This window comes from Nuphar pumila, chromosome 7 (genome assembly GCF_984573655.1).
Source record: "Nuphar pumila chromosome 7, dmNupPumi1.hap1.1, whole genome shotgun sequence".
In the NCBI taxonomy this organism is placed as follows: Eukaryota; Viridiplantae; Streptophyta; class Magnoliopsida; order Nymphaeales; family Nymphaeaceae; genus Nuphar; species Nuphar pumila.
In genome coordinates this window covers 121,585,852-121,602,827 of record NC_143255.1, presented here as the reverse complement: position 1 = coordinate 121,602,827, position 16,976 = coordinate 121,585,852, and the positions used below count along the sequence as shown (strand labels likewise).

General features: G+C 39.4%; 1 protein-coding gene across 1 annotated transcript in view; it reads left to right on the top strand.

The window, feature by feature from the left end:
* Positions 1-16,976, top strand: part of LOC149833240 (aspartic proteinase 39-like) — a 70,885-nt gene that overhangs the window by 16,518 nt on the left and 37,391 nt on the right. Inside the window, exons 5-7 of the mRNA XM_090012765.1 lie at positions 13,084-13,258; positions 13,349-13,419; positions 14,968-15,058. Of these exons, the coding sequence (XP_089868891.1) occupies positions 13,084-13,258; positions 13,349-13,419; positions 14,968-15,058 (337 nt within the window). The remainder of the gene's footprint in view (positions 1-13,083; positions 13,259-13,348; positions 13,420-14,967; positions 15,059-16,976) is intronic.

The window sequence follows — 16,976 nt, the reverse complement described above, 5'->3', positions numbered from 1 at the left end:
ACATATATTATATATATGTATATGTATTACCTTATATATATAAAATATATATACGAAATTACAAGTTTGATTACATAATTTAACAGCTGATTGGGCAGGTGATCCAGATGAACGACGATCAGTATCTGGTTATTGCAACTTCATTGGATCGAACATGGTATCTTGGAGCAGTAGAAAATAGAAGGCGGTTGCTAGGTCAAGTACTGAGGCTGAATACAGATCGATGGCAGCTGCCATTGCTGAAGCCACATGGATAAGGCATCTCCTAACGGAAATGGGAGAACCAATTGCTCGGTCAATGCTACTGTGTGACAATCAAAGTGCCATCAATATGTCTTTCAATCCCATTCATCATAGTCGAGCAAAGCATATTGAGATAGATCAACATTTTGTTAGGCAAAAAGTTGAAGAAAAGGTGATTGAGCCCATGTTTGTGCGAACTGAAAAGCAAGTTGCTGATATCTTCACCAAAGGGCTGACAAAGGACATATTTTGGTTTCTAAAAGGCAAGTTGTTCATGGTCCAGGACCATGCACAACTTGGGGGAGGCTGAAAAGAAGTTGTCATTGGGTCTTGGACTCAATTTATGTATGTACAGGACCCGACCCGATCCATGTACTGAACCGGGTCAAGATCCAGTTAGTATGTAATGTAATTTACGATACTACTAGAGGGTATTTTCGTACCCTAAAATTGTGTATTCAATACATTATTAATGCATTGATAGACGCAGATTGAGTCTGACGTCTTTTCTTCCTGCAGACGCCTCTTCCATTATTTTGTTTTCTTCTCTTCCTGCACAGCTCATCGTGAAGACTCCTTGTTTAACACCTCCTGTTATACCGGTGCCTCAACGCCGACCGCAGATGGCTCCCACCCATGGGCGGGCCAGATCGAGGCAGATTCAGCAGGGACCGACGCGACCTGAGCGTCGACCACACGTCATTGGAGTCCGTCAGCACTAGCCTCTAGGCAAGCAGTACCATGATGAGGGTGATGATGATGCTTTCTGAGATGAGTATCCTATAGGAATGGTGGAAACTCGTCAGCAGAGAACGCCAGAGCACCCATCTACTTTTGGGGTGAAGCTCGACCTTCCGAAGTTCGCAGGACGATTCGATGTAGAGCAGTTCTTCAATTGGGCCTATGCAGTACTGCTTTTCTTCGACTACCACACTATAGCTGAGCACCGTCGTGTCTCTTTAGCGTCCACTCGGTTGAGGGGCCTAGCGCAAACATGGTGGGTTGAGCTGTAAAGGTTGAGGGAATAGCAGGGACAAGAGCGCGTGCAGACATGGGAGGAGATGCAGTCCAAGTTCGTGTCTTCAGACCATGCCGAGAGAGCCTATAAGGAGTACCTGACCCTGCGTCAATGCACCCGTACCATGGCAGAATACACTGTTGTGTTTCATCGTCTATCCCTGCGAGTGCAGATTGAGGAGACCGCCCACCAACAGGTCACGAGGTATATTTTTGGTCTCTGTCATGCTATTTCTGATGATTTCAGTTGTGTCACAGTCGAGTCATTGGATCAGGCCAACAGTTATGCCATGAATGTGGAGGAAAAATTGAAAAGGAGGCAATAGTATAGAGTCTCCTGAAGTGACCGGTCCAGTCGACCCAAGTCGAGTTTCCCAACCAGGGGAGCGAGCTCCCCTAGGAAGGAAGACTCAAAGTCCACCCCAAGAGTAGACCCTAGCAAGCCTAACCAGTCCAGATGCCCCACCATGAGCAAGAACACCCATTTCATCGAGGGTATTGTTGAGTCAGCATTCGATAGTGAGAGTGAGGGTGAGTCATCGGTTGAGAGAGAGAATGAGAGGGAAGTCATAGAGTTCGACGGTAACGTCCAAAATTTGTTGTCCATCCGTCATGTTTTGACTGCACCCCGAGAGTCGGCCTCTGCAAAATGGTTGCAGAACAATATTTTTAGAACCCGGTGCAACTGTGAGGGGCATGCATGCGATGCTATCATTGACACTGGGGCTTGTGAGAACATGGTTTCCGAGAGTGTCGTGTCCACCCTGAATCTGAAAACGGAAAAATTGTCCCAACTATACAAGATGGCGTGGTTCAAAAGAGGAAATGAGGTTCCCATTGCCTAGCGTTGTCTAGTTTGGTTCTCTATGGGGGAGCATTACCACGATGAGGTGTGGTGTGATGTAGCCCCTATGAGTGCGTGTCATATTCTTTTGGGACATTCTTGGCAGTTTGATTGCAAGACCATTCACGATGGCCGTAGGCACACGTACTCATTTATTTTTAAGGGACATAAAATAATCTTTCTCCCTATCAAGGAGACCGATTTTCCCACTGTGGATAAGCCTGAGCGAGTTCCCCGACTCGTGGGCCTATCATACCGGACTTTCTTGAGCCATTGTAGGGAGGACGATTATTGTTATGCCCTGGTGGCTAAACCGTCTATGATTACGTCGTTGCCCGTTCTCGCGGACATCGCACCCGTTGTTTAGGAGTTTCGCGACATTATGCCAGACGACCTTCCTGATGGTCTACCTTCGATGAGGGTGGTGCAGCATGCCATTGATTTTGTCTCGGGGTCGAGTCTACTTAACCTCCCCGTGGCATGAATCCATCTGAGCATGCTGAGTTGTTGAGACAGGTTCAAGAGTTACTGCAAAAGGGTTTTATTCGTGAGAGTGTGAGCCCTTGCGCAGTGCCCGCCATGCTCACTCCTAAGAAAGATGGGTCCATGCGCATGTGTGTCGACAGTAGAGCGATCAATCGCATCACTGTCAAATATCGTTTTCCCATTCTACGGTTGGATGTCATGTTTGATATGTTGGCCGGTGCCTTTATTTTCTCAAAAATTGATTTAAAAAGTAGGTACCACCAAATCCGTATCTGAGAGGGGGATGAGTGAAAAAAGACATTCAAGACACGTGATGGATTGTATGAGTGGTTAGTCATTGTAATAACCACAATTTTTATGCATTTATTTAGAAATTATATATATATATATATTATAATTTATGTGATTTGGGCCTGAGATCCAAGTTTCGGATCCAGGATCCATAAAGGGGTCTCTACATATATAGTTATATCGTACAAACTTATAGGTATATGTAAATGCAATAACTTTAAATTTAGTTTAATGTTTTGAGTGATAATTATTTCAAATAATATGTAGATGGGCTTGGGGTCCACCTTTCGGATCCAAGACCCACAATGGAACTTTATATATATATATATAGATAGATAGATAGATAGAGAGAGAGAGAGAGAGAGAGAGAGAGAGAGAGAGAGAGAGAGAGAGAGAGAGAGAGATAAGATTTATGTAAAGCTGCTCGGGGAGGATCCACAGATGGATCCAACTTGCGGATCCACTTCGCAAAAGAGGTCCCGAAAACCAAACCTTTTTAGCGGCTCAGATCCACATTTATAAACAACCAGATCCAAATCACGCTCAGATCCCATGTTGTAGGTCACGGGTTTCGGACCCGGACCCGACCGTAACCATAAAACCAAGATTTTAAAAGAATCGTGCTAGGCACGATTCTTGCTGGGGGTTGTAACAACCTGAGGGTTATCCCCTCCTCCCTTTCCGGAAGGGGGAGGGGGTCGCCTCTCGTTAAATGGGGACATGGTCTCGCCCCTTTTCCGCCCGCTACCTCGCTCTCTCTCCCCTCTATCGCTCGTCTTTCATCTCCCTTTTCCTCCCGCTGCCTCATCTCTCATGCTCTTCCCGATCGACGACTCCGACCACCTATTGCCGCCGTCTCCAGCAACCAGGGCCGTCGACGACATCCTTCTCGCAGCAGCGACAACCACTTCCTCCTCTCGTTGTAGCCTCCTCCAGTCGCCGAAAAAAGGTAGGATCCTGTGCTTTTTCTGTAGGTATCGACTGGCATCGGTCTGTGATTGGGTCTGTCAAGGGAAGGGAACCGGGTTTTCGCATGTCCTAAGCACCTATGGGGTTCTTGGCTGCCGGAAAACCCACGCCTGTAAGCTGGGGGTTCTGGTAGCTGCGACATCTATTGGGGTTAAATGAGAAACAAAGGGGGATTTCGGTAAGAAAACCCCAAATCAACAGAAAACTTGGGGGTTTCTTGTGGTAGATTCAGTGTTGGGTTCTTGGACCTGTGGTTGTATCGGATCACCCCCAGAATTTTGGGGGTTCCGATTTTGGTGTATCGAACAAACCCCAGAATTTGGGGGTTCCGACTTCTTGTTATCGGACTAACCCCAGAATTTGGGGGTTCCGATTTCTTGTTATCAGACAAACCCAGAATTTGGGGGTTTTCGACTCTTGGTGTCGGATGACCCCAGATTTGGGGAAACTCGGCAACCACGAAGAACGAGTGTAGGTTTTACTGTGTTGAATCTTTAGGGTGTTCTGTGGATCGAGCGTGGTGTGTGGGATGTAGTTCAAAGTCAAGTTTATGGGATATATCAAATCTAGAGTAAGATTTTTTTTTTGTGTTTTATTTTTGAGGCATCGTATGTCAAGTTTATGGTAAATTGCTTTTTGGAAGATGTTTGGGAATTTCCTAAATCTAATGCAAGATTTTTACTGTATTTTATTGTCCTACATCTCAAGTATGTAATGTAGGAATTTTATGATTTTAGTAGGAGTATCCTGCTTGCAAGCATGAAATGTGTTACTCATCGAAATTACTTTGGGAGTTATTGATTAGAGTATGAGATTTACGGGTTATGCTAGTATTTGGTGTTTTCTAAAAAATCTGGAAGCTATTACTCTATGTTAATAACAATATCTCACTATGTGTTAACAACCTTGCACTAATCTGAAATCTGTTACTAAGTATTAAAGTAATATTTGTTTAACCTGTAATCCGTTGCCTTGCCTGGTATAATTACATAACCATATGTTAATAACAATACTAATTCCAGAAAACATATATATGACCTGAGTGTTTCTTTTTCCCGAGTTCTGCCAATACATTATTGTGCATCTATTCACATGTAAATATTATTGGTGAATTTTATTAGACCATGTCCAACATCCAACTGTTACTAAAGCATCATATGAAAAAAAATATATATCAATATCTGAATAAAGGCTGTATGGTAGCTGAATTGAAATGTTAGAGGTATTTAGTTCATGAGGCTGAATGGAGTCTAGTTTTTCTGCATAACACAACATGCTCTATGATACTTAATTATTCTGTAAAGTATAGTATAATGGCTGAAAAGATTGTTTGCTGTAAAGGTTGTATGGTAGCTGAACTGAAATGTTAAAGGTATTTGGTTCATGTGGCTGAAATGGAGTCTGGTTCTTTCCTTGGTTTTTCTGTATAAAACAACAAGTTGTATGATACTTGATTATTCTGTAAATTATAGGATAATGGCTTAGTGATACTTGTTGTATTTTAAGAATCATAGTATGCTAGCTGAATAATACCTAGTTCTCACTCCTCTTGTGCACTGAATACCCTGCGATTGTATAATTGAAACGAGGCAGAATGGGTTCACAATTTCTGTTATTTTCAGCTTGGATTCCACATGAAACCACAAGTTCCACGACAGGATTTGCACATTAGTGGAGTCAGTTGAATCATAAACTATTGATCGAACCTACACATAAACTGGTTTATATTCGAGGTTGCCTTAAACACACTCAACACATAATCTGGTACACTCTGTGACATTTGGACATGTGCCTTGCCTAAATGGCAAGATGGGTTAGATACCCGATGCAGGTATTTGGAGCTGATAATTTATGCACCTTGAAAGATAAATCTAAAGATAAACTTAAACTTAATGGTTGTGTGTTATGGAAATAAAACTAATGAAAACTTAAATGTTGTGTGCCTGACTGGTTTAAAGGTACCGGGCCATTGGTGCTTGACGGTTTAAAGGTACCGAAGCATTCTGGGTGATAATCGTAACATTGATGAGAACTTAAATTTAATTTTGTGGCCTGACTGGTTTAAAGGTACCAGGGCTTATGTGCTTGACTGATTTAAAGGCACCAGAGCACTCTGAGTGGATTTATGCAATAAATATGAAAAATGATGGGATTGTTTATATACCTTGGTAAAATGACTAAGGTTGGGAATCTACTGCTATGGTAGTAAAAGGAAGATTGGGGAAATACCCCTGTACTTCGGGAAAATTAATTAAATGAAAAGATTAACCCACTCAGATTCGGGCTTACCTTGGAGAAGGTAGGTGGTATAAAACTCCGGGGACATGTGTTTAACTGTTATAAGCTAAAGTGACTCGTTGGTCCCCAGTCTTCAGAGTTGGGGGGACCCGGACTACCAATATGTCCTAGGTGGTAGCTCTTTGTTCTTCTGCAGAAGTTAAGGATGCATCCTGTTTTGATTTTGGCCTTTGGGAGGTTCTCTCGGTCACTGGCCGCTCTCTTAGGATTTACAGTTTCGGTTAGAATGTTCGGGTTAATAAGACATCTATAAATAATAAATCCCCGAATGTTCTATTTCGTTACGGGTGATTCGGCCTGTGTGTACCCGCGGGATAATTAAAGATAAACATTTAATTAGAATATTTTAGGTATCACACTGAGTAAATTGCTAGATTTATAGCTTCATAACTCTTTTAGAATATAATTTTGTACTTTTAGCATGCTTTAGAAATTGTAACATGTGAGATATTTGAATCATGTTGATGTGTAACTAAATGTTATCCATGTTAAGGTTGTGGTTGTTAGTTAAATGATATACATGTTATTGTTGTTGAATAGTTTCTTTATTTGGTTCTGTATATACTGAAAATCACGCACAACACCCACATCACATACTAGATTCATGATATACCTGCATTAAAAGTTACTGATTTTCTACTTAGACAGTTATAGTCTAATTCCTATAATTTTACTATTTTTAGGTGAATAATAACATTTACGAGCGACTGCAGGATGAGGCATCGGATCGAGATTTTTGGATTTACTGTTCCAGGGATTGCTTGGGTTATTGTAATTTATTTGCTCATGTCATTTAAGACTCTGATGTCATTACTCATTGATAGTGAAATAACATAAACGTGTTGGCTTGCTCTTCATTGTAATGTTCCGGAATGTTTAACCTCATAATATTACTTGTTTCGGCTGTTATATAAAAAAAATCCTTATAAATTTGGGTTAAAATTTCGGGGCGTTACAATGATGCCATTTGGGTTATCAAATGCCCCGAGTACTTTCATGAACATGATGACCCAAGTGTTGCGTCCTTGTATAGGGAAGTTCGTCATTGTATATTTTGATGATATTTTGGTTTATAGTTCTTCGTTGTCTGATCATTTGGGTCAAGTTCTAGAGATTTTAAGGAAGGAGAAGCTGTATGTCAATGCCAAAAAGTGTGAGTTTATGACGTCAAGTGTGGTATTTTTGGGTTTTATTGTGCTGTCTGATGGAGTTAAGGCGGATCCCGCCAAAGTCCATGCGATTGTAGAATGGCATACCCCAAGGACTATAGGAGAGATCCGTAGTTTCCACGGGCTAGCCACTTTATACCGTCGTTTTGTGAGAAACTTTAGTACCCTCATGGCCTCTATCACAGAATGTCTAAAGGGTACTAGTTTCCATTGGACTTCAGCCGCGGGCAAAGCTTTCACACTCATCAAAGAAAAAATGACTAGTGCCCCCGTCTTAGCCCTTCTTGATTTTAGCACAGTTTTTAAGGTTGAGTGCGACGCCTCTAAAGTGGCAATTGGTGCCGTCCTGAGTCAAAACCACATGCCTATTGCTTTCTTTAGTGAAAAGTTGACTCAGTTGAGATGCCAATATTTGACTTATGATGTCGAGTTTTATGCCATTGTACAAGCCCTTCGTTATTGGAGGCACTATCTCATTTATAAGGAGTTCGTCTTGTACACAGATCATGAGGCGTTAAGGTATCTAAACAGTCAGAAGAAGTTGAGTGCGAGGCACGCCAAGTGGGTCAGTTTCTTGTAAGAGTACACTTTTACGATTCGCCATCAATCATTTTCTCTGAACAAGGTAGCTGACACACTTAGCAGGAAAAATAGTCTTTTAATGACTATGTCTGTGCAAGTCATTGGGTTTGAGCAGTGCAAGGAGTTGTACCCGACGAACCTTGATTTTCAGCAGGTTTGGGAAAGGTGCCTCTCCTCTACCAGCACGGCAGACCCACAATTCACTATACATAACGGTTACCTCTTTCGAGGTAATAAGCTATGTGTGGGCTGCCTTCTCCCTTAGACTACAATTTATTTCTGAGTTACACGAAGGGGGACTAGCTGGGCATTTTGGACATGATAAGACATTCACACTGATAGATGAACGATACTTTTGGCCCAAAATGCGCAAAGATGTTGTCAATTTTGTCCAAAGCTGTCGAGTATGTCAAGTGTCCAAGGGTCAACGTCAGAATAGTGGTTTGTATACTCATTTGCTCATCCCTGAGCAGCCTTTGGAACACGTCTCCATAGATTTTATTGTGTGTCTTCCCAAAACCTCGTGTCGTTTTGATTTCATCCTAGTTGTGGTTGACCGATTTTCCAAAATGGCCATCTTTGTCCCGTGTAAGCGAACCACAGACGCCTCGTTAGTCGCCTCGTACTTCTTCAAGGATGTGGCCCGTTTTCATGGATTGCCTCACACGATTACCTCACATTGTGACACTCGCTTTATGAGCCATTTTTGGAAATCATTATGGACCCTATTGAAAACCAAGCTCCAGTTGAGCAGTGCATACCACCCACAAACTGATGGCCAAACCGAAGTCGTGAACCGCACCTTAGAGAACCTACTAAGGAGTCTAGTTGGGAAGAATGTTAAAACATGGGACCTAGTCTTGCCGCATGCCGAGTTCGCATATAACAACTCCATCAACCGGTGCACGGGCAAATCTTCTTTTCAAGTGGTTTATGGGCGTTCACCAACCCATGTAGTAGATCTAGCACCTGTGTCTAGTCTCCCAGCTCCAGCCCCAGATGCATTTGATGTCGTTGAATACATTCGTGATATTCACAGACAAGTATGAGCCAAACTTGTTGAAAGTTACGAAGCTTTTGTAGACCAAGGTCGTCGAGATGTCCAGTTTCACGTTGGTCAGTTAGTATGGGTTTACCTGCGTCCTTAGCGTTTTTCAGTGAGTACTTATGGAAAGTTGAGCCCTAAGAATTATGACCCGTTCAAGATCCTCCGGCGATTGGGTCCGAATGCCTACCTCCTTCAACTGCCCGAAGATTGACACATTTCACCTATCTTCGATATGTCTGATCTATATGCTTACTGTGGTGACAACAAGTCGTCAGAGCCGACTTCTTCCCAACCAGGAGAGAATGATGTAGAGCAAGACCAGATCGGGCCTGTACAACGTGACTGAGGCACGGCCAGAGAACCCGACCCAAATGGGATGGACGATCGGACCTAGGAGTTGGATTCGATCGCAAGCAAGGTACCTCGATGCAGGGACGTGGCCTTGCGCACCTACTCCAGGCGAGCGAAGGTCTGAGGTGTCCCAAATCCATTAGTAGATTGAAGTCGTCTCGGGTCCAGGGGCCGGACCCGAGACCCCGATCCACTTGCAATCTATAAATACCCTGTTTTAGGGTTGCGTGGGCAGACATGATTGATTTTTCAGCCCAGCCTTTCTCTGACATTCTTTTGCCTGCAATTTTTTTATTATTCTCTTGTTTCCTATTGTTTTCCTTCAATTATAAAACTTTTACGTGTTCTTTGATTATGCCTATGAAATAAATTCAAGTTTTGTTCATTACTGCACTTGTGTACTTAGTCCTTCTGCTCATTGCACGATCATGGGAGTCGTGTTCCATTTCTGGCACCCACGTGCATCAAGAAGCTGATCCCCACGCTGCATCAAATTCGGGTATAACCTGGCTTGGTCAAAGCTTGCCTATGTGCACCCTTATATTAAGGTCGTATAATTTGAACTTTGAAGATTGATGTATGCATAGCCATATATTTTTAAGCCAAGCATCTTTCTTTTTGTTTTTCCTGTTTTTCTGTGTTCTTTCTACTTTTTTTGACTGTTGTTTTTCAGTTTGTAGGTTTACAGTGCAATCTGAATCTAGGCCAATTACAACTGCCAGGATTTAGGTGATTGCACCATCTACAAGAATAGTTTGACTGCATAAGTATGACAGGCTTCAAACAACATAACACAAGTTGAATATGGTCACCCGGATGTTTCTTTAGACCTCCTTAGGGAAGAGCAGCCTGGCCTAATGCATCAATGCGTAGTGGGAGGTGTAGAGGCGTGGTGTTCCATGGTGTACTAAAAGGGGGTGCTTGATTCGCGGACAACATTGGACAAGGACACCATGTTCTGTTTGGTCCTGTCCTGACCCAGTCAAGGGACATTAGAAGGTGTCCTTGTCTAGCGTTTGCATTGACCATGTTAGAATGCTACTGTCCATGTATCTCGCGTTTGATTCATCATCGCGGACAACTTGGATACATATATAATTTTGCATGAATTCACTCAATAAATATTAAAAGCAGGGATTAAAATACAAAGCCTCTAAAATCTAAGGATAGCCAATCTAAAAAGATGGATTCAACATGCATTCACTCAAAAAATTGCAAAAACATGGTTTGAAATACAAAACCACTAAAATATAAGTATACTAAAAAAAACATTCGGATTTATCTTACATTCATCAAAAAATTGCAAAAATAGAGATTAAAATACAAAACCCTTAAAATATAAGCATTCCTGAAAAAAAAATTGGATTTAGCATACGTTCACTCAAAATATTGCAAAAATAGAGATTAAAATATAAAACCCTTAAAATCTAAAGATACTCGAAAATTTTCATATTTAGCATGCATTCACTCAAAAAATTATGAAAATATAGATTCAAATACAAAACCCTTAAAATCTAAGCATATAAAAAAAATCAAATTTCTGCATGCATTCACTCAAAAAATTACAAAAACATGGATTAAAATACAAAACCATAAAATCTAAACATACTTGAAGAAAAAATTGGATTTATGCACTAAAATTTTTTCAAAAATATGAATTAAAAACAAAACTCCTAAAATTTAAATATACTCGAAAAAAAATTAGATTTAGCATGCATTCGCTAAAAAAATTGCAAAATATGGATTAAAATACAAAACCCTAAAATCTAAGCATACCTAAAAAATTTGGATTTAACTTACATAATAAATTGCAGAAGCAAAGATTAAAATACAAAACCCCAAAAAATTTAAGCATACCCGAAAAAATAAATTCAGGTTTAGCATGCATTTACTCAATAAATTACAAAAAACACGTTTAAAATACAAAACCTTTAAAGTCTAAGCACACAAAAACAAACAAACAAAAAATCGGACTTAGGGTTCTACAATTGAGGAGAGAGAGAGAGAGAGAGAGAGAGAGAGAGAGAGAGAGAGAGAGAGAGAGAGAGAGAGAGTACTGCAGGTGAGGAGAGTTCACCGGTGAGAGAGTACCACCCGATGAAGACAGTGTCGCCAGATGTGGAGGACATCAGTGGTCGTTGCTGAAGGTGGTGGTGAGAGGAGAAGAGAGTGGTGGTGAGGGAGAGTGGGGAAAGAGTCGGGGTATACCCCCACCGACTCTTTTGATTCTATTTTTTTCTTTTAAAAAATCATCCCCATTGTTCCGTGGGAGGGGGCAGAGCAAAGTCGGGCCGCCAAACGCCGTATGCGGGATGCAACCCCCGCCCAGCATGCCCCACGTTTGCGTGATTGCATGGATGAGCGTGGGCCCCATGTAGCGGACATCTTGTGGGGCATTTCAACTATTTAAACGCCCCCAAAAGTAGCAGGAAATCTCTCTCCACATTCCTTAACTGTCTCTCCTGGTGGAGATATAATTGTACAGCCCTTATAGTTTTATAACTTGATAACAACCATGTTGGTGATGTAGGGTGCTAAGGCCAAATGTGGAATATGCTTTCTTCAGTGCAGGTGATATATTAATCAACACCATGCTGGTCTTAGGTAGGTAAAGGGGCCCTTTCGATAAGGGTAAGCACTAAAGGTACTATTTGACATTCTGTACTTTAGTCAACCTTACCTGTGTTTAGCCAACAACAGTGTATTGAAGGTGGGCGTTTGCATAACTTTGCCAAAAACTGAGTTGTTAGAAACATATTTACTTGTGTTTGGGTATTTTCTGCCAACTAGTTTTCTTATTACTTGCCCCCATTCGTAGAGCTTGTTGTGCATTAGAAGGCATTAATTACGATTGCATGCAAAAATATGCACATAAGTTGTTGGAAGATAATTTCCTTTTCCTTTTCCTTTTCCATTAAATTATGGATACACTGCATACCTGTGTGGAACAAATATTGTGACAATTTGGTTAATTCCCTTGATGTCTGAAATGAAACAAGGAGTCTTCACACACCTCAATCAAGAGGCACAAATCACACCCACAAATCATCCAAAGCACAAAAACCACTAAGGGCTTATGAAGAACACAATCACAAAGTGCACATGCACAAGTCCACTATGGGACAATCCAAAACGCACTAAGGCTTACACAAGCACACGAGTGCATACAATATCAAAGGAGAGACCACTTAAAAATAATGCATTTATTCATCAAGGAGCTTTAAAGAAACTTACAAATACAAGGGGCCTTAAGCCCTTATTTATAGACAAGAAGAGGCCAAGAAGGAGCCTCCAAATAGACGTTGGGAGTACTCCCAACGTCTATAAGAAGGCATTTTACAAGAATGCCTTTATATAATGAGTTAAAATACAAAAAATTAAAAGAAGAATAAAGAAAAACCTATTTTCTAACATGTACAAAATGACCAAAATGCCCATGGTGGGCAACCTAAATTACATTATATATATATATATATAAAACTTAAGAATGTCAAATTAGGTTCTTGTTCCAGTTTTTGAAATCTAAATAATTTGATATGATCTGGGGCCTTAGCAAAGGAATAAATATCTCATGCTCTTGGCTGCCTTTTGTGGCTCTCTCAGCAGTCACAAAGTTTCTTCCGTGTGAGATGCTCTTTGTTTTTTTGATGTCTTTGTGGGGTATTTATAGGGCATTGTATGTTCACACATACTCCAGTAAAGCTTTTATTCATCATAAAAATAAAGCCTTATCATCCTTTAAGGCTTTAATCTGGTTGGTTGTGACTTTTCTGTTTTTCTGATAGGTCTCATTACAATGTATACATGAAGGCAATTGATGTTGGTGGGGTGATGCTGCAACTTCCTTCAAACGTGTTTGATTCTGGAGATATGGTTCAAGACAGGCTAGGAACAATCATAGACAGTGGAACAACATTGACTTATATTGCAGAAGAAGCTTTTAATCCTTTGATGAAGGCGGTGAGGAGAACTGGTTAAGAGTCAAGACCGTTCATGTGGCTGCTGTCTTTTATTGGATAATTGCTCACTTGTTTCTATCTGGTTTTCTAGATTCTGTCTTATGGGCCAAGTGTAAAATATTATACAATGGAAGGTTCAAATTGCTTTCAGTTCAGCGGAAGGTAACTATTTATAAAGAAACATTGGGTTCCTTGATTCTGTTGCTATGTAGTTAAGATGCCTAGGCAGTGTAGGCACTTGCTTAAGTGATCTACACAAACTATGCATTCCAAACGTCTAGCCAAAAAACTGTTTGCTCTAGGTAGGCTCATGGGCGCCAATTAGTAATAAATATTAATTTTTAAGGTATAATGTTAACAAAAGAGAAAATCATAATTTGGCAATTTTTAGCTTTTTCAGATTATTTTTGGACATGAGTCTGAATTCATATGACTTGGTCCTGGATTTCATTAAATATGTTGTTGTGTTCATATATTAGTTGTACAGATGATATTGTTAATGTGATCTATTTTTTTTTCTGCCAATCAAAGTTATTGATGTGATCTTAATGACCTGCAAGTAGCTGTTGCCTTAATATTTGGTTAAGTTATTATTGTTTGATGCTAATTGTGATCCTGAAAATTATGAAATCTAAAACATTAATGTGACTTCATGTATTGGTTTCATTTTACCTTAGTTTATCCCAGATCATTGGTTGTGTTCATTTCTTGAATGATTTTATCTGATGTTCTTTTATCTTTGCAGATTTTTGCTTTAGTGGAGTTCATATATTCAAGCACAAGCAAATTTTTTTATTTTGTTCTCAATCATCTGCAATCTGTTGTATTTCTTTCAGCGGGTTCAGTGTCAAACTGGAACTACCTAACCACATCCTTATGTAGCTATGCGTATTACCGTTCCTCACCCTCCAGTGCACTACTGTGTACATCAATCAGGATCTGCCCAAATTCTGACACCCAGGTTTAATGGTCTGGAGTGGATTGCAGATTTTATTGGATTAGTTAATTATGATCTATGGAAGAAGTTTGACCTATCTTGACCCTACCCTAATCTATAATTTTTCAAAGTTATATGTAAAAAGTTTGCTCCTCGTAGTTTGAAGGGCATCTCCTCTTTAATCTATTTTGTTGGGTCAGTTTGTCAGAGTATTATCTTTCGTAAAATGGTACTTTCAGATAACTTTTTACATGCAGTGGTTTATTGTCCTTTATTTGATTACTTCCGGTTATTCATGTTGATTATTCTTGTTCGGCAAATTGCTCCAGTATCATTTTTATAGTATTAACTTTAGTATAGATATCGTTAGTGACATCACCAATTTCAATAGAATGACTCAGAGGTTCTATTGGTTGTTTTTCAGTACAAGAATATCAGTTTCCCAACTGAGATGGGAGATGATAAGGTTCAGAAATGTTCTTAAGAGGTTGCACTACATCGAACTCTAACTATTTGATCCTGTGTTCGAGATTATGTTACATGTTTATAGTTGCATGTTGTTTACCTTTCAAAGAACCATACCAAGCTAACATGAAAGAAATTTTAGCATATGGTACTGTAGATTTCTTTCGCTTCCAGTTGTTGTTGGATGTTTTGTTATTGTATTTTTTCTTTTCTTTTATGGATGAAACTTTGAATGATCATTTCCATTTGAAAGATGTGTGGCTTAGGCATGAATTTATATTCTAATGCATGCCTTCTTTTATTGGCAGTGTGGATGATGCCTTTCCTTATGTCACTTTCTATTTTGAAAATTCTGTTACCATGAAGGTTTATCCGCATCAGTATCTTTATCAAATAGACGTAAGTATTATTCTTTCTCACTTTTCATTTATTATAAGAGCATTTCCCTTATTTGTAGATTATGCATGATGTAGGAGGTAGTAATGTGAATGAAGAGACTTATTCAGTCCTTGTACTTGGGTTTATTCTCTTCCACACTCCATAGCCTCTCCACTAATATCTGTCACTGTGTCTCTATATTGCTAGTCATCCAATTATTTATTTGTATGCATTTGTGCGACAGTTCCGAAAACTGAATACCTATCGTTAGTTGTTCCTCAATTTCTAAATAGTATATGCTCCAACTCTGTGAAGATGTAGGTGAAAAAAATATTATGGATCTATATTATAAAAAACATACAGATCAGATAATATGAATAAAGAACAGCATACAACTTGCTAGCCATATGTAAGACATGGGCAATATCAGAAACTTTTTATTTGTCTTTATAGGATTGTTAACCTATTTTAACCTTAAGCAGGTCTGGCTCTAAAAATATCTGTATATACTTGTGTTCAGATAAAAGATGTCTTCAACATGGTTGTGCTGTTTCGACAACAAGAAAGTATTGGGAAACATCATTAATATCTATTTCAAATAGTTTATCGAGATTCTTCCTTTGACACAAGGCGATGCAGTAATCATGTTATTCGTATAGAATAAGATTTTGTTTGTACTCTTCTAGAAATTGGCAAAAATATAGCAGCATTTGAGATATTTTGTGAAAAAACTTAGTAGCCAATGCTGAATTTCACAGAGTTCTAGGTGCTTTTTGATTTCACGTAAAGCCGTAGGAAGCCAAGTCTCAGATGAACCATTTCAAGATGAAGTCACATGACTTGTTTTTCTATCAAAAGGACAATTTTTATGTGAAGAGCTTATTCGGTGAGAGGATAGTTATACAAGCTCCAGAAGTAAAGTCTATAAAGACTATCTAAAAATGCTTATATTAGTTTTGGAACATATTTGAGCACAATAGTGCTAAAAATTTCACTGCCCACAGTTTGAATCTAGTAACAAAAATGCAGGCATAGTTGTGTTTTATGCCTGGTGCAGGTTTTGCCATGGAGGTTGACATATTTGTGCAAGGATTCTTATGGAACATTTTAAGATTATTTTTACCTTTGCTAATTCCTCATTAATATGTGCGGAAGTCTTGTTCTCCATTCTTTCTTCTCTAGAATTACAACCTCAATGACCCTACAATTTTTCGTAACTGCTTTTACAACCTTCCTCCAAGTCTTGATTGCTTTTCCTCTTTTCTTGATTACTTGCACTTGTATCTTTCTCACAGGTCTCCATTTCATATGACACTTGTCATTTTCTTTTGTCTGCAAAAACTTGTAAATAGTTTTTAGTATATTTATTTTTAACATTTTTTTTTCTGTCATTTTATGCATTCATCTTAACATATACACCTTTTAGACATGCACTATTTTTTCCTGTTGCTCCTTTAATTGATCAGCGATTAAGACCATAGAGAGTGTTCTTTTTATAATAGTTATATATAAATCTTCTTTTAATTGTAAAGGCATCTTTTATCACATGATACTCAACTTGCTACTTAACTAGTACAATCCTACTAGTGGCACCTTTCTCAAACTCGCTATCTTGTTATCTAATAGAGCCTGAGTATCGAAGGTTCTGGTCATTGTTGTGTAGTTGTATCGTAATTATAACATTTTCCTCACGAGCTTTCTTCACTTCATGCATGGTGTTTTTGTTCTATTCTGGCATCCCTGTGTAGTTGTATCTTAATTATAACATTTTCCTCACTAGCTTTCTCATAAGACGTGCGCTTCATGCGTGATGTTTTTGTTCTACTTACTGTCAAACCATTCTTTTTAATGTACTCTTCCAAAGTTTTAGTTTTTTTAGTTGAGCTTCTCTGTTTTAACTAAACTAGTATTATATCAGCTGGGAATAGCATATACCAAA